Below are 26,483 nucleotides of genomic sequence, written 5' to 3' on the forward strand. Positions count from 1 at the left end.
TAACCCTTGCTCTGGTCATGAGATGGTGTGTCTACTCCTTTCAGAACAAAATCCACACACTGCTGGCTCCTGCAGGATCCTGGAATGTAGCAGTGGGGGTTGCAGGGGCTACTGTTGGCCCTCCCAACAATCCATGCCAGAAAATGTGTCACTCAGGTGTGTGCCGCCCACCACACATTTCCAAGTGCTGAACACTGCACAAGACTTCCTAGAGGCCGGCACCGCAGTTCACTAGGCTAATCCTCCACCTGCAGCGCCGGCACCCGGGGTTCTAGTCCCGGTTGGGGCGCCGGGTTCTGTCCCGGTTGCTCCTCTTCCAGTCCAGCTCTGTGCTGTGGCCTGGGAGTGCAGTGGAGGATGGCCCAAGTGCTTGGGCTCTGTACCCACATGGGAGACCAGGAGGAAGCACCTGGCTCCTGGCTTCGGATCCGCGCCAGCCATAGTGGCCATTTTGGGGGTGAACCAACGGAAGGAAGACCTTTCTGTCTCTCTTTCCCTGTCTAAAGTCTGCCTGTCAAAAAAAAAAAAAAAGAAAAAAAAAAAAAAAGACTTCCTATTACACAGTCTCTTACTCCAGGGCTGGTGCATTGTGGGTTAAGCCTCCGCCTGTAGCTCTGGCATCCCATATGCACCACTTCCAATCCAGCTCCCTGCTAAAGCACGTGGGAAACAGCAGAAGACGGCCCAAGTGCTTGGGTCCCTGCACCCACGTGGGAGACCTAGAAGAAGCTCCTGGCTTCAGATCAGTCCAGCTCTGGCCGTTATGACCATTTGGGGAGTGAACCAGCAGGTGGAAGACCTGTCTTGTAATTTTAAATCTCAAAAACATAAAATAAATTTTAAAAACAAAACAAAAAAAGAATCACGTATTCCTGTAGGGGAAATAAAATCCTTCCTCCACCACACGTTTGCAGGCTGGAGTTGGCCGCCGTGCAGTGGTAGCATTCATACACGTTTGTCCTCCTCCACCAAGAACAAACACTCACCCTCTTTCAGCTGGCATTTCTCCTGTCGTCTCTGGTGACAAGCTGCCTGGTTCGCTTTATCTGCTAATGAGTGATAAGCACTTTTCCATGTAGTTCCGGTAACACTGGAGCAGGGCTCAAACGGGTACAAAGGGCTGCTCAACCTTGCTCTCAAGAGCAGCTACAGGAATTCGGGAGAAATGTAGAGTACTTTCCAGTTCTGATCACAGCTCGGCTCCAGAGTGCACATCGGCCAAGCCAGTGTGTGTGTGTGCGCCTGTGTGTGAGCGCGTGTGTGTAGAGAAAGGACAAAGTCTGAGTCACAGGCTTAGTCATTGTTTTCCGACTTCCATGTAGCGTCCGACTTCCATCAGCATTTATTTTTAAAAGATTTATGTGAAAGGCAGAGTGACAGACAGAGAATGATCTTTCAATCACTGGTTTACTCCCCAAATGGCCAGCAGCTTCTTCCGGGTGGTCCATTTGGGTGCAGGGGCCCAAGGACTTGGGCCATCTTCTACTGCTTTCCCAGGCCACAGCAGAGAGCTGGATTGGAAGTGGAGCAGCTGGGACTCGAACCGGCGCCCATATGGGGATGCTGGCACTGCAAGCTAGGGCTTTAACCTGCTGCGCCACAGCATCAACTCTAAATAAATAAATCGAGTCGGTCTGGAGGCATCTGGTGCAGCAGTTAAGTCACGCTAGGCACATCCTGCACCTGTTTCACAGTGCCCGGTCCGTCCTGGCTTCCTGCCAACGCACACCCTGGGAAGGCAGCAGAGGACGCACAGACGTACCTGGGTCCACACCTGCTCCACAGAGGACCTGTGTTCCAGGCTCCTGGATTTGGTTTGGCCCAGCCCTGGCTGTCGCAGGCACTTAGGGAGAGAGGCAGCCAATGCAAGTGCTCTCTGCCTTTCAAAACAGAATGAAAGCAAATTAGAACAGTCGTCTGACCTTTAAGACGTCCAGGAGGCCGCTGTGGGACCCACCTGGACAAGAAACGCCCCTTCACGGGTGTCGTGTCCACCCGAGGGTGATCCTGCGTGGTGTGGGACCGAGATGAAGACACGGGGCACCACGACTTCCCAGGTACAGACCCTCTGGGGTGAGCGGCCAGAGCACGTGCGTGCCCAGCCCCGGACTCAGCCAAGTCCAGAGCCACGACATGGTCGGTGTGGGTGAGTGCCACGCCCTGAGCAGAAGGGGCCTTGGGGTGCTCCAGGTCGCTCCAACCACCACGCCAGGAGCGCTTCTGGAAACAACCCGGCTGTGTTTGTTCCCCCACTCCCCACCCAAAGCCAGCCCCACAGTGTTGCCTATCCACCAGACTCAGTGCCGAACACTCACCCATCACACCAAAATACGACACAGAGACGATTTGTGTAAGAAAAGTTTTACTAACGTGTTAATATTTCAGCAAAGTTATTGCAACGGGTTGAAAAGGCAGACAGACGGACTACTACAGGCTATCAAGTAACAAAGGTGAAAATAGTACAGACTTACGGGACGTACGGAGTAACCAATAGACCCAGAGAAGAAACCAAATCTGCATGGTGAGATCCAGTATTAGCACCTACGACATCGCCGGAAGTAGAACCTTTCACTGCCTCATTCTCTCCTCACGCACCTCGTCCCTTTCTCCCAGAGCAGCCCCCGGCCAGAGGGAAAGCCACCCACGCTGACTCGGACCTGAGCACTTCACCTGGGCAAGCACTGACCTCGCTGGATGGGAACCAATCCCGCTGCGTGCAAGGGAGGTGCGGGGATCTAAGGTTTGTCAGGGAGGTCGTTAAAAATCAGCAATATACAGTATCATTCCTATCAAATTGCCATTTCTCATAAGTTATATTTATAACAAAACTATAATTAAAATATGTATTACACGGTGTCTGACACGCTCAGGGACGCGGCGGGGTTATGCGCTTGATGGTCCGGCGTCTGCTTTATTGTGCTTACTGAGTTTGGTAATGAACGAGCAACGCGCACCGCATCTTCCCAGCAACATTCGAGGTGACGCGACAGCGACAGAAGACGCTCCGAGTTCCGGGGCTCGGCATGAAATACTGCTTTAATGAGGGCTCATCGCTATAACGAAACACACAACACGGCACGGAGCTTTCTCAGTGAGCTTCAGTGTCAGAAACCGCACAGCAGAGATGGGGCGTACAAGATGCGAGTCACGGCGAGACTGAGGGCTCTCTGCAACCTGGGAGACGGATGGCAAGACCACAGACCCCGCCCTCTCCAGGCACAACCCCGGACAGACGCCTCCCGCTCACCGGGAGCCCCGAGCCCAGACGCGAGCCGAGACGGGCCTCGCCCAAAGCGACGGCTACCCGGGGACTGGCCCATGGAACCAACACAGCCAGCTGTCCCGGGGCAGGCAGGAAGCCAGCCCTGCCCTGGGCCGCCCCACGTCCTGTCTTCGATGGCTTTAGGTCAGCAGAAGTGGAGCGCTTCATTGTGTTTTCTCAGAAACGAATCCTAAGGTCACGGAGTCCTACAGTGTGGAGACACAGAGTGGGCGCTGAGCGACGGGTCACTCGGGTGCGGGCGTTTAGAAAGTCAGTCCTTGGAGTGAATGGCACCGTGGCTCTGGCGGCAGAGACAAGGAATGACGCTCTGGAGAGGAGGCAGGGACGCGGTCGGCCAGGGACAGACAAGGGTCCCGGCTGGAGGTGGGATCTGTAACAAGGGGGAAGAGGCAAGGCTTTAGAGAAGGGTGCTCAGGAGGAACATCTACACCTGTGTCTCCTGACACGCGGCCTGCGCCACGCCAGCCCAGGGCTCCATCTCGCAGCTCAGACGTGCGCCGGCCGAGAAATCGCAGTCCTGCCTGTTGACGTCTGTGCCCAGCTGTGTCAGAGGGCCGGGCCCCGGGCTGCTGCCTGTCTACCCTGGGACAGGGAACTGAAGTTCTCTGTGTCTTTGTTTCTCCATCTGCAGACGCAGAGGGAAGAGCGCCGCAGCAAAGCGAAGCCTTTAGAACTGCGAAGTGCCAGCCGGAGTGAGCCATGTTTACGCCACTCAGGAATTTACTGCTTCAGAATAGCCACATACCCCCCCCCCCCACCTTAAACATAAAGCCAACCATCCTCATCAAGAGACAAAACACCACCAGTATATCAAATCACTAAAGCAGCAACAAGGACACACGCAAGGTATTGCAAAACTAACACTGTTGAAAAGAGCACCATCTTTTTACTCACAGCTCTTTTTAAAAATAAAGCCCATTCCCAGGGCTTGCGTATTCTTTTGAGAAATCATTCATTTCCACGGGGAGCTCCGGCAGGCAGAAGCTGTGGAACTGAATACATCATTCTTACGGCCCCCTCCCGCCCCATCTCAGCCCACACTGACTCCTGGACCCCGGGAACATGCAGCTCTGAAAACTAAATTGTGTTGAACAAAAATATTTGCATTCATGAAACTGTCCAGAAGTTCCTAATGTAAATCTTTCCCGTCAACGGCTCACGGTTGTTTGGCTGTGGGGAGAGTGGCCCCTGGTGTGGAATCACTCACAACCCCGCGCCAGCTCAGGAGAAACCGTGCACTAGGCCGTGATGGCTGCGGGATGAGTCGGGACACACGGGCCGAGCCATGGCCACGTGGCTGCAGCGGATGAAACAAACCACACACGCGGGCCGTGCGGGAACCGCACATGAGAGCGCCACTCCGGAGTTCCCAAACAAAGCCTTCCTAAAGAAGCAGAACACATGGCAGAGAGGGAGGCCCCTGTTGACATCTCCGGCTCTCAGGAACGCTGGACGGTGGCAGCCCTGGAAGGCTTGCAGCCTTGAATAAATGGCACCGGCTCAGATAAAATCTACTCTTAAGGAACAGTGAAAAAGAAAGGGGCTAAATACTTAGGCTGCTCTGATGAAAGCCCTCTCCAAGTCCTGCTGAGAGCAGTATGGCATAGGAGGCAGGGGTCACGTGGCCATGTTTTGCTGCTCATTAACTGTGTGGCCCTGGAACGTCACCCACCTGTTCTCACCCCAATCTGCTGCTCTTTAAAGGGAAAGAACGCTCTTCCAGAAGTACAATGTACTCAACACCTGGCCCGCGTGCAAGGCAGGCGCCCTCACGGTGGGGACTCCTGCTGCGTGCAGTACTGTCTTCTCAGAGGCTGACTGATTTATTTGGGGGGGGCAGAGATCAATCTGCCATCTGCTGGTTCACTCCCCAGCTGCCTGTAATGAGGGCTGGACCATTAATGAGCAGGAACCCAGTCTGGGTCTCCCATCTGGGTTGAGCCACCGCCTGCTAGGCCTGCTAGGCCTGCTGCCTTCCCACTGCAGATGTTAGCGGGAAGCCGGTGTTGGAAGCAGTCAGGACTTGGACCCGGGCCCTCGGACAGGCCACGTGGTCAGCCTCAGTGGCACCTTGGCCACTGTGCCACCTGCACGCGCCATCTTCTGCTGCTCAGAAGGAGGTGCGAGTGCAGCTCCAGCTCCAGCAGGACTCCGCCTGCGGGTTCTCCTCCGTGCTCGCTGCTCTGTCTCACGGACCACGGGGCGTTCTCTGGGGTACAACACCCTGACAGAAACAGAGGAACGCCCCGTCTCATCTATCCGCCGGGTGAGGCTTGTGCTGTCGGGCTCCCAAGTACCCTCGTGCAACGCATGAAATACCCACTCTCCCTCCACAACGCTCCTCCTCTTATTAAAGCCATTGTCACACAGGCAGGGGACTTGCTCAACTGACTCACATATGCAAAACCCAGCTGCTTCAATTCTTAGGGTAGTTTTGAACTATGGAAAAACTCTCTGCGGAAGACGAAGTAACAGAAGCAGTCTGAAAACATGCGGGATGTATCCAGATCCAGTTCTACCAGCAGACAGGGCCTGGGTTACGCTGCGGGGACGGATCCGGATCCAGCTCTACCAGCAGACAGGGCCTGGGTTACGCTGCGGGGACGGATCCGGATCCAGCTCTACCAGCAGACAGGGCCTGGGTTACGGACAGGGCTTACGTGTCCTGCGGCTGTGGCGACTGTCCGGGAGTACACCGCCACACTGGTACGACTCAGCGTCACGCGCTCTGGAGAGGCCACACTTCTCCAGGCGCACAGACTGCACGTAAACCACGCCACTGGGTCTTTACCTTTAGCTTCTAGGGCTTATCTTCCGCTGCTCAGGCCTCTGTCTTCATAAATGGTGATTTCAATCTGCACAGCGTGGCTGTTAAGGAAAAGCACGGCACGGAACGTGGCACGGACGGGCAGCTACGGCAAGGAGCCGAGTGGGCTCCGCATGGACACCACTCCTACCTGCTCGGCTGCTGCTTTCTGTGGGGAACCGCAGGCTGGCCACCTGTGAGAACCTCCTCATCTACATAGTTTGCAGCAATTGGTCGACCACAAGACCTACGAAAACAGCCAGGTGAAACAGGTGAAACAGAATGAACTCTGCATAAACAACTATGAGGAACCCGGTGAAATAGATGAAGTTGAGGCAGGACGGACTCTGCACAACTAGGAAGAACCAGGTGAAACAGATGAACTTTCGACCTGAGGCTATACGCGCCCTTTCATCTGACTGGATGATAGCAGCATAAAGGGACATTGGGATCTGGGCGGGCGCGGCCGCCGCCTTGGCCCCTCCTCCTCTTTTCTCCTCTCCCCACTTTCCTTCTGCCCCCACAAGTAAAAGTTCCTTGAGAGCCGATGAACAGTGACCCTCGCTGGCGAGGGTCCGACACTTTCCTTATCAAATGGTCTTAATACTGGAAGCAACACACGGTGCCTCCCGCCGCCCCGCTGAGAACGTCAGCAAGTGCACTCCTGTGCACTTGGCAAGGCTCATGCAAATGTGGAGCTGCAAAGGGTTTCAGATGAGGGCCATTTTCTCACAATGCACATCTTCCATGAACTTTCTGAGGTACCTCTGGATTCCACGTGCAAAAACTCTACTGCAGATTTAGTGTGGTTTTTTGGTTTTTTTTGGTGAGGAGAAACTGCAGAATTGAGAATCCACGAAGGTGACAAACTCAGGGGTTAAAGACAAAAAGGCCCCGAAATTATAGGAAAACTTCCCGGGAGAGGGTTCGTGACCCCTCAAAGTTTAAGAACAGCTGCTGCACGGTGCAGTAAAACCGCTGAAGTGAGTATCAGCTGGAAGGCTTGCAGGATGTGACCTCGCTCTAAAACAAATTTATTTACCCATTACTTCAGTTATCAAACTAAATTAGTTCTTTTGCAGTTTTAGTCACCAAATTCACTTAGTGAGTTTCAAGGCTTCCTGCCTCTGAAAATATGCACCGAATGTCAGAGGTAATGAAATCATACACGGGGCAGCTGGGGCCGCTGCGGCCCGGTTGGCGAGGGGGAGCCTCGCCACACAGCACGAGTGTACACGCTGCAGAGGGCCCGCAGCTGAAACACATCACCCACCCCACCCCCCGAGGACCGCGCCCTGCCCTGGGAGCCACGGGGGGTGGGGGGGGTGGGAGACGGCAGGCGGAATCCTAAACAACCCGGGGGCAGAGACGTGCTCCTGGGAAGCCCACGCTGCTGCCCGAGCCAGGGCAGGGAGAGGCCCTGGGGATCGGCATGAAAGGATACAACTCGCAGCCCCCGCTCGATGGGATCTGTCAGCAGGAGGCCCTGCGGGGCGTAGATCTTCTCATTCTGCTCCTGAATGTACTTGGACACTTTCTTGAGAACCTGAGGGAGAAAACAAAAACACAGCTTTCGACAGACTCCATCAGACTTCCCTGGGAGACGTTCGCGGTGCTGCGTGGAGGCGTGGGTGGCAGATCACGGCTCTGGCCAGCACGCACGGTGGGAACCACCGCTGGCCTCCTCGCCCAGGGCGACAGAGCGGCTGGGTACCCCTCTCTTTCCCACTCTTGGTCTCCTAGCACCTGCGCCATCTGACGTCAAGGACACTTCGTAGCTTTCCCTGGTAACACTTAGGCCACTTTCCTCTCCTTCACAGATGCCCATCCATTTCCAGCCTGACCTGCGGCTGGCCCACAAAGGGCAGCACGGCCATCTGAAGGCCATTTTCCAGGCGGAGTTTACTCCCTTTGTGAAGCAGGGCGCTGCTGGGGACTGCAGGGTCTTCTCTCATCTCCAGCACTGCCCTGCAGTTTTCTGCTCGTCACCTAGACAGGAGCCCCAGTTTATAAGTTTAGTATTAAGCTTGTAAAAGTCAAAGCAAATGCAGACACAAACCAGATAGGATACAAAGGAACTTCTGGAAATTGCCAAATCTCCAGCTTTACCACGGGCAGTCCCGGGACAGATAAGCTAGAAGAAAATAAATCTCAGCAGCTATATCCACAATCAAAGAGTTCCATGTTTTATTTCAGGCTTGAGTCACCATAACCCCTTTCTGGCTCTAACGTTCAAAGAGGCTTTGATCCAGCCCTTTAAATTACCATAATATTTCCTTAAATTCACACCACCAGCCAAAGATAGAGTCACAAATGTGAGCACAACTTAAAGGGGAAAAAAAAAGAACTTCACGAAAGAAATTCAAGTTGGAAATTAAGCAGTGAGTTCAGGGTGGGTACAGAACACCGGGCCAAACTAACAAATTCGGATGTTACAATTTAGATGCCTAGTTATCAACTCATTTATAATTTGAACCCCTGGAGGGTTTAAAAAACTTTCTCACTGAAGGAAAATAAATAGTTTGCTCAGGTTACACTTTTGGGAATAATACAATCTTGTGTTGTATGGAAAAAAAAAAGAGCATGAATTGATTGAGAGAGAAAGCTGTATGGTCTTTGTTATTATAAATTAAGAATAGTGTTTCTAAAAGAGAGGGTTTCTTTCCACCTAATTACCTGAAGCCATGCATATTATCATTCTCCCATTTCCTGCTCCCAGGGAATTTGAGCTGTGCTTGGTGTATAGGAGCAAACCCCTGAGTGCTATCTGTATATCAGGGCTTGTCAATCATCCCTGGAGAAGGAGCCGAAGGAAGCAGCCAGCACTGGGCCCAGGTGGGATTCTCAGGCCGCTCTCCCCCTGCCTCCCGCGCTCACTGCTCACTGCCAGGTGGGAAACCGGAGACCGCACCTCCCTCCACCGCAGCTCCTCAGCACCAGGGAGGCCCTCGGGCCGCCTGCCTGGCTGGCTCTGAAGAAAGGACTCCTTGAGAGGCCGCTCCTGCTCCTCTCTCTGGGAACAAAGCTGCTAGCCAGGAAACAGCACGCCGTTATTTGACCCAAGCACAAGTCCGATGGGCAGGCTCCTCATTAGACTGAGAACGTTCTCGTGTACTTGGTGAGGCTATCGGTTCATAAAGCAAACGACTCGGCTTCTTCCTGCATAAGCTCTGAATCCTCTTAGGCTATTTTGGTGCAGGCAACACTGCCCTAAACGCCTTTAGGGTTTAGCAACAGGAAAGCATCAACAAGAGGGAAATACTGCAACCAGACGGCCAAAGCACAGTCTCACCGCGGGGCACCCGAAAGTGACATGTTACTCATCCAATACCGGTTTTGGCACATCAACGTCAAAACGAGCCACTCATTGATAAAATGATCACTGCCACTCTCGACTCCCACCAGAAACTCGCTCTGGATGCTATTTACAAAAATGAGACCCAAAGAAACCTCAGGAAAGACGACCGTCGGCCCTGAGGAAGCCTAGGAGACGTTGGGAAGAGCCCGAGGGACGCCCTCATATTCCCTGCAAGCTCCCAAGTGGCTGCCCAGCTGCATTTCACAGATGACGCCGCCGGGCAGCGGACAGCTACTGCGGAGCGCCACCCACCAGCCCAGCTTTCTCTCGTGATGGGCAGCAACAATGGAGAAACAACACTGAGGTCTTTATCCTCATTTGCAATCAATAAACAGCACGTTATAGAGGCGAAAATGCGTGATTGTTCTAGTGAGTTTTAAAAGGCCCATTTACAGTTTCAAAAAAATTAACCCTCGCGACAAAGTGCAAAAGCACTATTGTATTTGGTATGGTGCTTGTAGGCTGGAAATTTTAAATGTTTAACACAACAGAGACCAAATGACTCAAGCCACAGCGATTTCTGGGGGACAGTCTGGGGAGGGAGAGGGTGGCTGTTCTTACATTTTTATCAAGAACACAAATGTGTATTTAAAAACCGATCTTCTAAAGGTCTGAGCATGTTGCATCTTCTTTATGACTGTTTCAGCTAACTCTGCATGATCCAGTTCATCACGCCCAGCTCCTGTTTTTAAACATGTGCGCGTGCCGTAAGTCTTAACTTGATTTGGTCTTTGCTTGCTTTAGGATACCTGCTCTATAAAAAGAAAGATTTGATTATAATATTACCTATAACCAACCAATTTCCATCACATCTGACATGGAGAACTATCTTCCAAGATTAATGGTGAAAAGGGTTCTAGAGCTAAGAGTTTCGGCATCCTAATTAACTAGCAGCTGGCTAAAAGAGTCCTTCAAACAAAAACACTGCATACACGCGTTCACAGATGCCTGACTAAAACTTACATAGATGGCAACTTCATTTTGAAGTCTACAAGAACACCGTTTACTAAACACTTAACATATGTGAGGCCAAGTTGGCCTATTTACAGGTCTATTTACAGCTGAGCGAGAACCCAGGGATGAACCTGTCCAGTGTCCACAACGAGGACACGACTTGGCAGACAGCCAATCACCAATTTCTGTTTACAACTGATGTGAGCTGGAGCCAATGGCATCTATTTCAGCCAATGTGAGTGGACAAGTAAGTGCTAATTTAAACTGGAGCAACAAACTGAAAAAGGCAGTCTCTACTACTGCCCAAGGCAGGGCCAGGGCCTCTGGAAGATGTGACCTGGCAACACCCCAGGGGACTGTGCTGTCAGTCGCCACCCCCAGGTGACCAAGCTGTTATCCATACAGCTCCTGCCTCTCATGGTCCCCAGGAGACCGTGTGGTCATCCCCCCTCCTCACTGGTCTTGGCTCTGCTGCCAACACACCCCTTGCCTCTGTTCCCCTCCTCCCACTGCCACCTTCACTGCTCTGACCCCCAGCCAGACGATCCTGGTACGCGGCATGGGCTTCTGTGAGAACTTCCTAACTGGTTTCCCCACATCCGCTCTTAGGCTGTTTTCCTCACAATGTACAGGGATGGCTTTAAAACAAAGTTGGATCGCTTCATTCTCTGCTTAAAGCCTTTTATTTTTTTAAAATGTTTACTGACTTACTTGGGAGGCAGAGAGAGAGATAGAGAGAGTGTGTGTGAGCGCTCCCATCTACTGGTTCACTCCCTAAATGTCCACAGAGGCGGAGGCTGGGCCAGGCCGGGGTCTGGAGCTGGAAACTCCACCAGGTCTCCCACATGAGAGGCGGGAACCTGTGGCTTCCGAAGGTGTGTGTCCACAGGAAGCTGGGGCTGGGCGCAGAGCTGGGGATCAAACCCAGGCACTCCACTAGGGGTGCAGGTGCTCCAACCGCCACCTGACTGCTAGGAGAACGGCAGCCCCTCCTGCTAAAACCTTTGAGGAGCTTCCCGCGGTGCTGACAACAGGGCCTCATCTGCTTTCCACGGACTGGGCTCTACTGCACCATACAGCTCCCGCTTGGGCTCCAAGCTGACCTGCGGCCGGCCCTGCCCTCTCCTGCCGCACCACCAGGCCTCTGCCTGAATGGCTCAGGGCTTTTCCTGCTTCCTGTGGCGCCGTCACTGCGTCCGAGGCCACCTCTGACCGCACACTGGGAACCAGGTCTCTTCCCTGGTTCTTCCCTTCCAGGCACCCAGCACGCTTTAGTTTGTTTTGGTTCTCCTTGCTCCTGGCAGCTGTTACCACCGAGTTAAAAATCGCACAAGGTCAGCAACTGTGTTTGCCTTGCTTAGTCCAGGCCCTGGCACACTGCTTAGAGTAACTTGCTTTCCAAAACAGTTACAGGAGCAATGTTAAAAAGCAAGCAACAGTTTACAAATGGGCAACTTGCTTTTAGAAGGGATGTGAGACCACGCTGAAGACGAGGCCCACGGTGGCAGCACCGACGTTGAGTCTGCAAGGGAAAAACTAGTGTCGCCGTCAGCCCAAGTGAAGCGGACTGGTGACTGCCAGCAGAAACAGCAACCGACACCACAGGACTCCCCGGTGGTTCGTCTGACACGATTCCCATGGCACAACCAAAGGGAAGCAAACCTGCGCCCCCTGGGCGCCCACACACAGCTGCAGGTAAGCGCTGGGCTGTCAAGAGAAACCGGAAAAATCCGCATGGACGTCCTGTAGCATTTCTGGGAAGAAGTGCAACAGGAGACAGTCCTGAAGACAGAGCACCAGCAGGGCGCGGCCACCGAGAGCTGCAAGCGGGCCACTCAAGCAGAAGCGACACGACACGACAGCTTTAGGGATGCTCAGGGTATTCTTTCTGGAAGGCCAAAGACCCACACCACCCGCTTAGTAGTAGTGGTGTTTTGGGAAAGTCGGCCAAGGCTTTAGCCAAACATCACCCAGGACACCTTCACCAGCGTGACATCTCTCTCACCAAACACGGCTCACTCGGCCAGAGTTTCTCTACAAACTCTCTAGGCATCCACGTTAAGTCCTGATTTGGCTCCTTTCACTTGTTTTTGCTTCCTCATCTCAAAAAAAATAAAAATAAAAAATAAATAAATAAATAAAATTCTATTTTCCCTCAGCCCATAAGGTAGACGACCGCACTGCCGTGCTTCAGTTCCAGGCCCCCCTGTTCTTCCAGGATATATGAGACGGGTGGCAGCACGCTTGCTAAAGTGTCTCGACTCGCCAGTTTGGTTTTTACGCCATTTCTCGGCGAGCTTTCTGAGGTCCTCCTGTCTGGTATGGAGAAGGCTATACACCGCCAAGGTCAGAATTAGAACAGACCCTGCGTGCGGCGTGCGGCGAATCACATAACAGGAAGGACACACGTCCGGACGCTGGGGAGGAACAGCCACCGGCTTGGAATGCCCGGCAGCAACCACATCTGCTCTCCACCACACAGAGCCCAAGACAAACCCAGGGACGGTCCGACCAGGTGGGGCAGAGACACCTGAACTTTCTGAACAGTGTCAGACTTGGCGACAGGCTCGGGGTTTGCTGTGAGCGGCCACCCACTCAGCACACACTCCGCTGGCGTCTGCGGCGCCCAGGTACCAGGCATCAGACAAGGAAGGGAAGGGCAGACGGAAGCAGGGAGCGGGGCAGCCTGGACACGGGAAGAAAGGCACTCTCCACGGAGAACACGGGCCAGGGGCCCCGAGTGGTCGAGGCTGGCCACGAGAGGAGGAGGGCGAGAACCGGAAAGCAGGCAGCAGCCGTGAGCGCGCTGCACGGCAACCACAGGAAGTCAGGGAGGCTCTCTGACTCGGCAGAAGCGGTGAGGAAGTGAGCCTGGGTTTTAGGAAGACAGCGGGAGGCGGCTTGTGAAACAAAAGGGCCGAGATAAGAGGCAGGGGACTACTTCACTCGTCCAGGAGACAGGACAAGGACACGGACTGGGACAGCGGCAGAGGCCCTCACTGAGGAGACGGGGTACTGTCACACTAAGTGGGCAGGTGCAGAGTTGGGCTTTTGCTCACCTCCCGCTGAGAGGCCAGCAACTCTCGGCCTATCAGGCCGTGGGAAAGCGGAGACAAGAACTAAGGTGGAAGACAGGCCCGAAGACAGCGATCCGGGGAAATACAGTACAGGGCTCTCAGGAAGCCGAGGGAAGGAGAACACACAGGTTTCCTGCGTCTTCAGAGCGGGCCAATCTGCCGATTCCCGGGTGGCCGTGCCAACATGAACATGATTCTCACAGACTCAGGACTGGACAGAGGAGCGACAGCGGCACTCAGATCGTTATCATCACCGTTACTGTGACCCCATCCACTGGATGCCAGCTGGTCCGTGTAACAGACACGAGTCACAGCTCCCTCCTCGCCGCCGTCCTCGGAGGTCCGCGGGCCACACGGCGGCCTTACCTTCTCATAATGCGTCTCCATGCACAGGAAGATGGTATAGGCCGTTAAACAGGCCAGGCAGCCTTCCAGGTAGGACTGGCCTCCGAGCTTCTCAGCTTCCGCGTACAGGTTATTCAGAGTTCGGACGGTCTCTTCAAACTGCTGCCTATCGATCTGCAGGGAAGAAAGAATTGAAAGGTAAAGCTTGGGGAACACAATCAGCACCTCAGGCGTGCCTGCTCTCCCCAGTCCTGGGGTTAACCGCCAGCCACTTCTGAGGGCACGAAATCCGGACTCAACGACGGAAGGCGCTCTTGCTTTGTTTAACGTTAGCCCTCCCCGGCCAAGGCGGAGTCCAGGCTCAGAACAGACCACCTTTCTCCTTCACACTGAACTTCCAGGAAGCCAGCCCTACACTGCAGCCCCTCCCACTCACTGCCATTCACAGCCCCCAAGCACCTGCTGTCAGAGAAGAGATGAGTGACCTGTCTCAGTCCTCCACAGTTTGCAGGTCAGGAGCGCACACAGAGAAATACAGTTCTCCGGCAGGGTGGAGGAGCACATATAAGCTTGGTGAGGGCAGGACTGGGGCTGTGGCGCAGCAGGCTAAGCCTCTGCCTATGGTACCTATGGTGCCGGCATCTCCTATGGACGCCCGTTCGGGTCCAGCTGTTCCACTTCCCATCCAACTCCCTGCTGTAGCCTGGAAAAGCAGAAGATGGCCCAAGTCCCTGGGCCCCTGCACCTGTGTGGGAGACCTGGAAGAAGCTCCTGGCTCCTGGCTTTGGGTCAGCCCAGTTCTGGACACTGTGGCCATTTGAGGAGAGGAACAGCGGATGGAAGACCTCTCTTTCTGTCTCTTCAAATAAATGAATCAATCTCTTTAAAAATGAAAAAGAACGGTGGGGCAGGGAAGGAGAGAGAGTTGGTTGCATCTGGGGAGAGCGAGGGATGCCACACTGAGCACCCAGACTGCGACGGACCGGCGCAGAGGCAGGAAGGACCAGGAGCAGGAGGAGAGGTTCTGCCTTCTGCTCACGCCCTCTCTTCCACGTAAAAAGCTCGCACCACTGAGCAAGGCAAAGTTGCATCTTCAAACCGAGACGCGCGTCCCTCCTACTTCTCACGAGGACGCGGCTACTGTCACTCAGCTCTTCACTCGGGTCCTTGGCTTCTACTTCCTTCCTGATGGCACTTGGTCCACGGAAGCCTCGATGCCCTATCCCAGGGCTCTCAAGGAACATTAGTGGAAGGCGTGGTATGACAAATTGTTAACGGAACACGGAATTAAACGGCAAGCTTATTTATGTGCAAAAAATGTTGAAGCCCCTTTGTGTGGCACGCATGCATTCCAACATTTTCTTGTATACCAGAAAACACTTATCTCTTATTCCATGTTTCCTGATATTTTCTGCATACCCTCATATGTCACGGAAACCTTTTCATTCTTGGAAACAAATCAATCTATCTGTCCTCACCCTAGGTCTTCTCTCACAAAACACCTCCTGTATTCCTAAAACTAGTAACTACTTAAGAATTTTCTCATTCCTGAAATCTTTTTCTTACATAGAAATAGACTTAAAAAAATACGCATTGAGATAAAATATATCCAAGTACATAACCTTTAAAAAATATTTTACTTATTTATTTAATTGAGGTAGAGTTAAGAGAGAGAGAGGAAAAAACAGAGAGGGAGGTCTTCCATCTGCTAGTTCACTCCCCAAAAGGCCACAACGAGCTGGGCTGATCTGAAGCCAGGAGCATTGCAGGCCAGGGCTTTAACCCAATATGCCACAGCGCCGGCCCTCAAGAACACAATTTTTAAAAGTGTGTCACAGTTTGTGATCAGCCTTAAGCGATTGAATCCCTTGGGCTAGAAGCAGTGGTAACCAGTTCTGTCCTCTGGGTAGAAAACCAGGAAGAGTCCAGGAGCCAGTGGAATGAAAAGCTTCACCTGAGCTGTAAAGCGGAGGCACCGGACCCGTTTCCAACCTCCCAGAATACATCAGAGCTGCGGGCAAAGCTGGGTGGGGAAGACGGGGGCGAGGGCGCGTCCCTCACGGATCCCCCATCCTGGGAACAGTTCTCATTCCGGAAGCCGCCTGAGGAGGGGGTCTCAGGACACAGGTGCTGCTGGTACATGGTCACGTGCACCTCGCTAGCGCTGTCGGGTTTCCTGCTGACCCGTCTGTGATGGGCCCTGTAACTCCAAGCATATCTGCGCTGCCTAGTTCATTCCCATCTGATAAGAATGTCCTTTGACATATACTCTCTTACATGGGAGTCAAAACCATGGGCTCCAACGCGGAAACACCTTATTTCTTTCAGATTAGAATTATTGTTAGACCAGAAAGAGGGGCTGGCAGTGTAGCTTGGTAGGCTAAGCCTTGCCTGCCACGCTGGCATCCTATACAAGTGCTGGTTCATGTCCTGGCTGCTCTACTTCAGATCCAGCTCTCTGCTATGGCCTGGGAAAGCAGCAGAAGATGGCCCAAGTCCCTGGGCCCCTGCACCCATGCGGGAGACCCGGAGAAAGCTCCTGGCTCCTGGCTTTGGGTCTGCCCAGCTCCAGCCATTGTGGCCATTTGGGGAGTGAACCAGCAGATGGAAGACCCGTCTCTCTCTCTCTCTCTCTGTCTCTCCCTCTCTCCGTCTGTAACTCTACCTCTCAAATCAATAAATAAACTTGTTTTAAAAAGAAGAGACTGAAATAAAGGAGAGGTAAGCAGACGCTTTTTTGGAAAGTTATGAAGAAAGAGAAGGGAGCCGGCGCCGTGGCTCAACAGGCTAATCCTCCGCCTTGCGGCGCCGGCACACCGGGTTCTAGTCCCGGTCGGGGCACCGATCCTGTCCCGGTTGCCCCTCTTCCAGGCCAGCTCTCTGCTGTGGCCAGGGAGTGCAGTGGAGGATGGCCCAAGTCCTTGGGTCCTGCACCCCATGGGAGACCAGGAGAAGCACCTGGCTCCTGCCATCGGAACAGCGCGGTGCGCCGGCCGCAGCGCGCTACCGCGGCGGCCATTGGAGGGTGAACCAACGGCAAAAGGAAGACCTTTCTCTCTGTCTCTCTCTCTCACTGTCCACTCTGCCTGTCAAAAAAAAAAAAAAAGAGAAGGGAGCTGAAAGGTGACAAGCACGGAGGCAGCAGGTGCGGCATCAGAACCTGGAGACGCGTGAAGCCGGGGCCATACGCCAGTGTGGGCCAGGGAGCCCTGTGAGTCCCGAAGCCAAGAGCAATCAGGCGCGCCTTTCCACGTGCTGTGTGCCCGTGGCACCGTGGGGCTGACGGTGCCGGGTCAACCAGACACAGAAGGCAGGGCCACGTGCCTCAGCCACAGCGCACTCACGGCCGTCTCCCCGGGGCTATGGGTGACAGACCTCTGCCTGCCGCCATAAGTGACAATTAAGCTTCCGGTAAAGAACTCTTCTGGCAAGCGAGCCCAAGCACAAAGGCCTGGGTTCTCGGGCAGAGGGGAAAGTGAACTTGAGAACAGACGCCTGGCCCTCGCTCCCTCGTGGAAGGACACACGGGTGCTCTCATGCCAGACATCTTTCCCCTACCGAAAGGCAGGGCTGCGATGTCCTCCCACAGGGAGGCTCAGCCCCTCCGGGAGCAACCGGCAACACTTTCAGGGCAAGTTAGAGAAACAAGGCCAGGGCACTAGGAAAGATTAAACCTGTAATCTACATGTAATCTCAACAGACACACAGGCAAAAGCGGTTAAAACACAAGCTAGTGTGTTTTATCCTAAAGATGTAACAAGGAAAAAAAAAAGAGAACCCACAGGCACTGCTGAGCGCTGCAGTACTCAGCACCAGTCAGCTCTGGCTATGTGAAGTCCAGGCAGTAGGAGGGCTCCAGAATCTAGAAACATCCACTTCCCACACCAATCGGGGACCGTGCTGACTGCATCGCACTTCTGTATTGAGACTGCAGGGGCGAGGCTGCCCCACACACAGAGCGGGAGGTCAACACACACATGCACGCACCCGCACAACGTGCACACACAGAGACAGGCACACGCACGTGCAGACATGCACACACAGCCACATGCACAAAGTCACAGGCACGTGCAGACATGCACACATACACACACAGACACACACGTGGACACACACACACACATTACTCAAACACACACGCGGACACATGCCCGTGCAGACACACACGCGGACACACACACATGCACGCACACACATGCATGTGCACGCACCCACACCCACACATCTGGCTCAACTAGGAGGCAAAAGTTTGACTCCAAAACCTATAAACAAAGGAATCTTGTAACATCCAAAGGACTGTGGTGGAGAAAGCAGAGTTTACATTCTGATCTGAAAGTTTATGAATCTTAGAGTCTCCCCGAGGAGGCTTGAAAAGAAAACATTTATTTCACACTAAGAAAACCATGCCGACCGTGTGGCCCAAGCGGCCCAACAGCGGCGCTCAGTAGCCCTGGCCACGCGGCCACTTGCTCAGCTTCTACCTCCTCACCCGGCAGTGCTGCCAACATACCTGAGTGGCATTTCACAGGTTCGCCTACACCCCTACCTTGAACAGGCACGCTTGGGCTTTTAATCCGGCCCACGACCCTGCCCGGTGGTATAAACCAAGCTGCGGAAAAACCACAGTGGCTGATTTCCGGTCCCGGGCGAGCAGGTGCACCTACGCCCTCAGCTACAGACTTCAGGCCCAGGTCTGAGTGTCACTGCCCGAATCACGGCGGTGTCACCTCTCGGCCTCTCGGCCAAACTCGCTCCTGGCCGCGTTCACCCACGGGGGGCCACGCTGACCCCACCCCCAGTTAGGACCCGCTGCACCTGTCACAACCACGACACGGCGATTTGCTTCTTCCTCGTTCTGGCTACAGAGGAGACAGCCCCACTTCCCACTTCTGCAAAGCCAGCACTACCCGGGCCCCAGCCGGCGACTCCCAGCGACGCCCCCATTTCGGGTTCCAGCACTCGGGAAACCCCCGACGGCCCCTGCAGCGGCCGGAAGCGCCGGTCACGAGGAAGCCGGTGATTCCTCCGTGCGTGGGGAGGCCGCAGGACGCGGCTCACACCTGCCCAGCCAGGTTCAGCGCCCTGGTCAACAACAACGCGGGGTGGGGCCGTGAGGCCGTCGCCCCGGGGCTCGGCCGCATCGCTCCTCTCCCCAAACACCGGGTCCCGCCCGGCCCCCCGGCGTCCGCCGCCGCCCCCCGCCCCCGCCCCGGGGCCGCGCCCTCGCCGCGCGGCAGGTGCAGGGGAGCCCGGCTGCGTACCCGGTTCTCCAGCTCCGCGGGGAACTTGGTCTGGAACTGGCAGCGGGTGCCGCTGCTGTAGTCTCGCTGAATGAACACCTTCCCGGACACCGGCGCCTGCTGCGGCCTCATGGCGAGGGCTGGACCGGCCGCGCTGTGGGGTCACGGGGAGGGGAGGGGGCACCACGGGTCAGATGCCCGGGCGGGACCCCGGGCTCCGGCCCGCCAAGCCCTCGGGCCCACCCGCCGCCCAGCGCAGCCCCAGGCCGCTCCCGCCCCGCTCCCCCGCACCCATGCTGAGCCCCCGCCCCGGTACGGCCTCCGCGCCCCCCACAGCCCGGTTCGGCCCGGGAAGCACCAACCCGCCTCCTCTGCCCTCCAGCTGCTGTCGCGCCGCCGTCACCGTCACTTACGTCCTGCCGCAAAAGACCTCCGGCCCCGCCCCTCAGCTCGGCCTTCTCCTCAAGCCGCGGCCCGCCCCGCCCTCCGACCGTAAAGCAGGCCGCGCGCTGCCGTGCGGGGCGTACTGGGGGGCGTGTCCCGGCAGGCCCCGCCCCCGGCCGGGCGGAAGGAAGGCCGGGCGGAAGCTGGCCTGTCGGGTGGCATTCCCGCCCGTGTCGGTGGAGGCGAGGGCGTTCCTGCTAGTTGGTCCCAAGGGCTTGTTTTCGTTCTGAGTCGCGGCTTACGTGTGGGTCGCATCTCGCGGCTCGAGTACAAAACAAAAACGCTGCGAACAAAACCCAAAGAGCTCCGCCCCCAAAATAATAATAAAAATAACCCAAGCAGAAACCCAACTGCTCGCCCATATCTGGAAATAGCGGACCGCCGGGCACCCGCTGGCCCGTCGGGGAACTCCTGGAGACTTGGACCCTGGTCCGGTGTCCGGCCTCCACCTGCGGCCCCGGTGTCCTGGCTGGTGCCAATGACGACGGTCCCAGCCCGTCCTGCCTCGGCCTGTGCCTCCTGACCAACAGAATAACGACCCCGCTGTCTGATCTTGCCTTGTGCATATTGAAATTTTTATCATTTCTAATTTTTTTTTTTTAATTTGAGAGTCATCCGCTGGTTTACTGCTCAAATGGGACCAAAGCCAGGAGCTAGGAACTGTATCTGAGCCTCCCACGTGGGTGGCAGGGACCCCAGCACTTGAGCCATCACCTGCTGCCTCCCAGGGTGTAGTTAGCTGGAAGTCAAGACGGGGATTGAACCCAGGTACGTCCACGTGAGACATAGGGTTGCATCCACCAGGCTAAATGTACGTCCCACTTACTGTGTTTTACTAATTTTGTTTAGGCACAGTGACTGGTGGAGAGGCAGAGATATTCCAAAAGCTGGTTCACTTACCAAATGGCTTCCACAGCTGGGACTGGGCCAGGCTGAAGCCAGGAGCCTGGAACTCCATCCGAGTCTCCCACGTGGGTGCTGGGGCCCAAGCACTCGGGAGTCTTCTGTTGCTTTCCCAGGCGCATTAGCAGGGAGCTGGATTGGAAGCGGAGCAGCCAGGGGCTGGGACTGGCGCTTGGTGGTTGCAAGTTTGTGGCTTAACCTGCTGCAGCAACAGTGACGGCCCCGTGTCTCTTAAAAGCAGCTTTAATACGGTATAAACGGCATACGACACTAGGCTGCCATTGAAAGTGGACAGCTGGCTGGGTTCTGATGTGTGCGCACGCCCATCAACCATCAGAATCAAGATGTGAGCTTCATCTTCCTCAGAGATTCCTGTGCTCCTCTGTCACCCCCACTTCCAGCCTAGTGTGTCATTCACTCCTGTTTTTTGTTCAGTGGGAATCGTGGGCGGTGGGTAGTATTGTGTCATAGTCCAGCCCCCTCCCCAAGTGCACTTGATGTCTACCTTCTGGGAAAATCTGGATGGGGGAGGGACGGAGAAGAAGTGCTTGTTGCTTGTCACAGTTCAGAACAGAAGTCCCTCTTTGGCCACAGGTGTCATCCTGGGGACATGAGATTTGACGTGGCCGAAGGTGGTGCATCTGTGCCTGGAGGAACCAGGCGCTCTCTTGGGAGCACCGAGAGATCTGGTGACTTGGCAGAAGCCTGGGACTCGGGACTCGGGGCTGTCCAAGGCAAAGGACTTTGGCTGGGCTCACAGATTACTGCATGGTGGGAAGTGTAATCAGCTCCTGCTACGTGCCAGTGGTACCCAGAGACCCGCAAGCCAGGCTCCAGAGGGCCCCAGAACAAGAGTCCACCTCCCTCCCTACAGAGCAGAGTGACGTGCAGACCCGCAGGCCAAGAGGGCCCCAGAACAAGAGTCCACCTCCCTCCCTACAGAGCAGAGTGACGTGCAGACCCGCAGGCCAAGAGGGCCCCAGAACAGGAGTCCACCTCCCTCCCTACAGGCCAGAGTGACGTGCAGACCCGCAGGCCAAGAGGGCCCAAGAACAAGAGTCCACATCCCTCCCTACAGGCCAGAGTGACGTGCAGACCCACAGGCCAGGCTCCAGAGGCCCCAGAACAAGAGTCCACCTCCCTCCCTACAGGCCAGAGTGACGTGCAGACCCGCAGGCCAAGAGGGCCCCAGAACAGGAGTCCACCTCCCTCCCTACAGGCCAGAGTGACGTGCAGACCCGCAGGCCAAGAGGGCCCCAGAACAAGAGTCCACCTCCCTCCCTACAGGCCAGAGTGACGTGCAGACCCGCAGGCCAGGCTCCAGAGGCCCCAGAACAAGAGTCCATCTCCCTCCCTACAGGCCAGAGTGACGTGCAGACCCGCAGGCCAGGCTCCAGAGGGCCCAAGAACAAGAGTCCACCTCCCTCCCTACAGAGCAGAGTGACGTGCAGACCCGCAGGCCAAGAGGGCCCCAGAACAGGAGTCCACCTCCCTCCCTACAGGCCAGAGTGATGTGCAGACCCGCAGGCCAGGCTCCAGAGGGCCCAAGAACAAGAGTCCACCTCCCTCCCTACAGAGCAGAGTGACGTGCAGACCCGCAGGCCAAGAGGGCCCCAGAACAGGAGTCCACCTCCCTCCCTACAGGCCAGAGTGACGTGCAGACCCGCAGGCCAAGAGGGCCCAAGAACAAGAGTCCACATCCCTCCCTACAGGCCAGAGTGACGTGCAGACCCACAGGCCAGGCTCCAGAGGCCCCAGAACAAGAGTCCACCTCCCTCCCTACAGGCCAGAGTGACGTGCAGACCCGCAGGCCAAGAGGGCCCCAGAACAGGAGTCCACCTCCCTCCCTACAGGCCAGAGTGACGTGCAGACCCGCAGGCCAAGAGGGCCCCAGAACAAGAGTCCACCTCCCTCCCTACAGGCCAGAGTGACGTGCAGACCCGCAGGCCAGGCTCCAGAGGCCCCAGAACAAGAGTCCATCTCCCTCCCTACAGGCCAGAGTGACGTGCAGACCCGCAGGCCAGGCTCCAGAGGGCCCAAGAACAAGAGTCCACCTCCCTCCCTACAGAGCAGAGTGACGTGCAGACCCGCAGGCCAAGAGGGCCCCAGAACAGGAGTCCACCTCCCTCCCTACAGGCCAGAGTGATGTGCAGACCCGCAGGCCAGGCTCCAGAGGGCCCAAGAACAAGAGTCCACCTCCCTCCCTACAGAGCAGAGTGACGTGCAGACCCGCAGGCCAAGAGGGCCCCAGAACAGGAGTCCACCTCCCTCCCTACAGGCCAGAGTGACGTGCAGACCCGCAGGCCAGGCTCCAGAGGGCCCAAGAACAAGAGTCCACATCCCTCCCTACAGGGCAGAGTGACGCAGACTTCCCTGGAACTCCCCCCAGGAGAAGCTGATTGAACCCAAGACCCAACCCGGCTAAAGAATGTAGCTGGGTTAAAAGAGAAGTTTTTTTTTTGAATGGACAAGTTCAAGTTCATGTTCAAGGAGTTCTTGGCTCCCAGTAAGAATGAAGAGAATGAAGTTTCTTTCCTTAACTCACCTGTCACCTGTCATCTCTCAGAAGCCACCCCTGGATTTCACCCAAGGAGGTAAAATCTGAGCTTGGTGGATTTTCTCCTCCGTCTACCTTCTTTTTTTTTTTTTGACAGGCAGAGTTAGACAGAGAGAAGGTCTTCCTGCCATTGGTTCACCTCCCAAATGGCCGCTACAGCCAGTGCGCTGCACCAATCCGAAGCCAGGAGCCAGGTGCTTCCTCCTGGTCTCTCATGCGGGTGCAGGACCCAAGCACTTGGGCCATCCTCCACTGCCTTCCCGGGCCACAGCAGAGAGCTGGACTGGAAGAGGAGCAACCAGGACAGAATCCGGCGCCCCGACCAGGACTAGAACCTGCGGTGCCGGCGCAGCAGGCGGAGGATTAGCCTAGTGAGCCACGGCGCTGGCCTCCTCCGTCTACCTTTATTTTGGGGCTGATGATGGGGGCTGGGATTCTGTCCAATACCAAGTGAGACAGATATGTGATTGTGGAATTGCTTTCCTCCAAGCAGGGCTGGTTATGTGACTGGATTAGGGGCATGCGTGTTCCTTGGCTCCGATGGGGCTGTGTCCCGGTGAACGCACGGAAAGTCAGAAACATCGTAAATCAAGGATGCACTGAGTCCATCGACCCGCTGAGCACTCTGCAACACGGCGCTCTGCTGACCCTGGGTTGTCTCTGCTTGCGATAGCTGTGCTGGCTGGGGTCTGTGCTCACCGCTGCTGCCCAGCATCGAGAGAGAGAGAGAGAGAGAGAGAGAGACAGAGAGACAGAGAGACAGAGAGAGAGACAGAGAGACAGAGAGAGAGAGAGGGAGAGAGAGAGAGGGAGAGAGAGAGAGACAGAGGGAGAGAGAGAGAGGGAGAGAGAGAGGGAGAGAGAGAGAGGGAGAGAGAGACAGAGAGAGAGAGACAGAGGGAGAGAGAGAGAGAGAGACAGAGGGAGAGAGAGAGAGGGAGAGAGAGAGGGAGAGAGAGAGAGGGAGAGAGAGACAGAGAGAGAGAGACAGAGGGAGAGAGAGAGAGGGAGAGAGAGAGAAAGAGAGAGAGAGACAGAGAGAGGGGAGAGAGAGAGAGAGGGAGAGAGAGAGAGGGAGAGAGAGAGAGACAGAGAGAGACAGAGAGACAGAGAGAGAGACAGAGAGAGGGGAGAGAGAGAGGGAGAGAGAGAGGGAGAGAGAGAGAGAGACAGAGAGACAGAGAGAGAGACAGAGACGGAGAGAGAGAGAGGGAGAGAGAGAGAGAGAGAGAGAGAGAGAGAGAGGATTGCACCCCATATGCAAAGCTCCAGAGGAAGTAAAAATTCAAAATCTGAAGCACAGTTTCTACTGAATGTGCCTCACTTTTGCAGCATCACAAAGCTGAAAAAAAAAAGGGGGGGGGGCTGGTGCTGTGGCACAGCGGGTTAATGCCCTGGCCTAGGGCACCGGCATCCCATAGGGATGCTGGTTCGAGACCCAGCTGCTCCACTTCCCACCCAGCTCTCTGCTATGGCCTGGGAAAGCAGTGGAAGATGGCCCAAGTCCTTGGGCCCCTGAGCCCGCGTGGGAGACCTGGAGGAAGCTCCTGGCAGCCTGTGCTTTGGCACAGTGGCTGTTTTCCTGCCTTGACGCACCTGATTAATGATGACCCATTTGCAATGCATGTCCACAGATGTGCCTGGATCAGAGGTGTGGCGTTGGGGAAACATTCCAGTGCCCAGCAGCCTTCATTGTCTTCATTCTCCTGTTCCCCTGTCCTCCTCCCACTGCTCCTCCTCTTTTGCATCTTTTCTTCCTGGTTTTTTTTTTTTTTTTTTTTTTGGGTTAATGGTGGTGAGTGGTTTACGACAACTCTAGCCTCATCAATGCGTTTGAGTGCACTTTGGAATTTTTTTTTTTTTTTTTTTGACAGGCAGAGTGGACAGTGAGAGAGAGAGAGAGAAAGGTCTTCCTTTTGCCGTTGGTTCACCCTCCAATGGCCGCTGCGGCCAGCGCATCTCGCTGATCCGAGCCAGGAGCCAGGTGCTTCTCCTGGTCTCCCATGCTGGTACAGGGCCCAAGGACTTGGGCCATCCTCCACTGCCTTCCCGGGCCACAGCAGAGAGCTGGCCTGGAAGAGGGGCAACCGGGATAGAATCCGGCGCCCCGACCGAGACTAGAACCCGGTGTGCCGGCGCCGCAAGGCAGAGGATTAGCCTGTTAAGCCACGGCGCCGGCCGCACTTTGGAATTTTGTAACATTAATCCATATTCAGTCCCCCTCCCCCCCATTCAGTTCTAGTGATCAAAGAAACTTGTAGCTATAGCATGTTAATGCCCTTGGATGATTATGTAGACAACTTCCTTGTCTTACCCCAGACATTTCAATGATGGATTTCTGAGGACCCTAGGAAGTATTTCACAAACTGTTCACATAAATGGCCTCCTTTTTTTTTTTTTAAGATTTATTTTATTTATTTGAAAGTCAGAGTTACACAGAGAGAGAAGGAGAGGCAGAGAGAGAGGTCTTCCATCCTCTGGTTAACTCCCAATTGGCCGCAATGGCCAGAGCTGCACCAATCCAAAGTCAGGAGCCAGGAGCTTCTTCCAGGTCTCCCACGCGGGTGCAGGGGCCCAAGCACTTGGGCCATCTTCTACTGCTTTCCCAGGCCGTAGCAGAGAGCTGGATCGGAAGTAGAGCAGCTGGGACTGAACCGGTGCCCATATGGGATGCCAGCACTGCAGGAGGCGGCTTTACCGCCTACGCCACAGTGCTGCCCCGAGATTGCCCTTTAAAAGGTCTACTTCTCTTTTTTAAAAATATTTATTTATTTCAAAGAGTTACACAAAGAGAGGAGAGACAGAGACAGAGAGGTCTTCCATGCCATGGTTCACTCCCCAGATGGCCACAACAGCCAGAACTGTGCCGATTGGAAGCCAGGAGCCAGGAGCTTCTTCCGGATCTCCCACATGCGTGCAGGGAACCAAGGACTTGGGCCATCCTCTGCTGCTTTCCTAGGCGATAGCAGAGAGCTGGATCAGAAGAGGAGCAGCCGGGACTCGAACCGGCACCCATATGGAATGCTGGCGCTTCAGGCCAGGGTATTAACCCGCTGCGCCACAGCGCCAGCCCTGGTCTACTTCTCTTAAGTGCAGTGATGGACACAGTTATAGAAGTGACAGCGTCCAAGACTGATCACGAAGATGGCAGATGTCACCTATTCATCTCCCATTCTGTAGACAACAACTTTGTGATCTGGATCCGTTTTCCTAGAAAGAAAAACCTTTCCCTGGCTGGGAATCCATCTCCCTGGAACTCGAGTCCCAGTCTGTCAGGATGGAACTCTTCCTCTGTGTTCTGTGGGGCCTCCAGATGCTGGGGACTTGATGGCCCGTACGGAGGATGGAGGAGTTCGGACAACCCACCTCTCTCTACCTCTCGGGAGTATTGGAGTGCTGTGGCATTGCTCTTGCACCAAGATAGAGGGGATACAGGGAGAACATGCTGTTCCAGGTGTCCCGGGAGTCTGAGGACCTCATGCCTGGAGCGTTCCGGGGGCTGCAACTGCCCCCCTC

The 26,483-nt window shown here is 55.2% G+C and overlaps 1 protein-coding gene across 1 annotated transcript; it reads right to left on the bottom strand.

Annotated features, from left to right (window-relative positions):
• Window positions 1-2,344: 2,344 nt before the first annotated feature.
• On the bottom strand, window positions 2,345-19,471 carry GOLGA7 (golgin A7). Its single transcript, XM_062212757.1, has 6 exons — window positions 19,426-19,471; window positions 19,085-19,217; window positions 13,845-13,997; window positions 7,534-7,635; window positions 6,075-6,138; window positions 2,345-3,653 (listed from the first exon to the last, which is right to left on the bottom strand). The coding sequence occupies exons 2-5, from the start codon at window positions 19,193-19,195 to the stop codon at window positions 6,091-6,093; spliced, it is 414 nt and encodes a 137-aa protein (XP_062068741.1). The 5' UTR covers window positions 19,196-19,217; window positions 19,426-19,471; the 3' UTR covers window positions 2,345-3,653; window positions 6,075-6,090.
• Between the last annotated feature and the right edge of the window lie 7,012 nt (window positions 19,472-26,483).

The sequence above is a fragment of the Lepus europaeus genome, chromosome 16 (assembly GCF_033115175.1).
Source record: "Lepus europaeus isolate LE1 chromosome 16, mLepTim1.pri, whole genome shotgun sequence".
Lineage (NCBI taxonomy): Eukaryota > Metazoa > Chordata > Mammalia > Lagomorpha > Leporidae > Lepus > Lepus europaeus.

Coding starts and splice junctions, on each gene's coding strand:
- GOLGA7 (XM_062212757.1), bottom strand. CDS start 19,195: ATGAGGCCGCAGCAGGCGCCGGTGTCCGGGAAGGTGTTCATTCAGCGA. Junction 7,636..13,844: donor TGGAGACGCATTATGAGAAG/GTAAGGCCGCCG, acceptor TTTCTCCCTCAG/GTTCTCAAGAAAGTGTCCAA. Junction 6,139..7,533: donor TCGAGCGGGGGCTGCGAGTT/GTATCCTTTCAT, acceptor CACGCTGTGCAG/ATTGAAATCACCATTTATGA.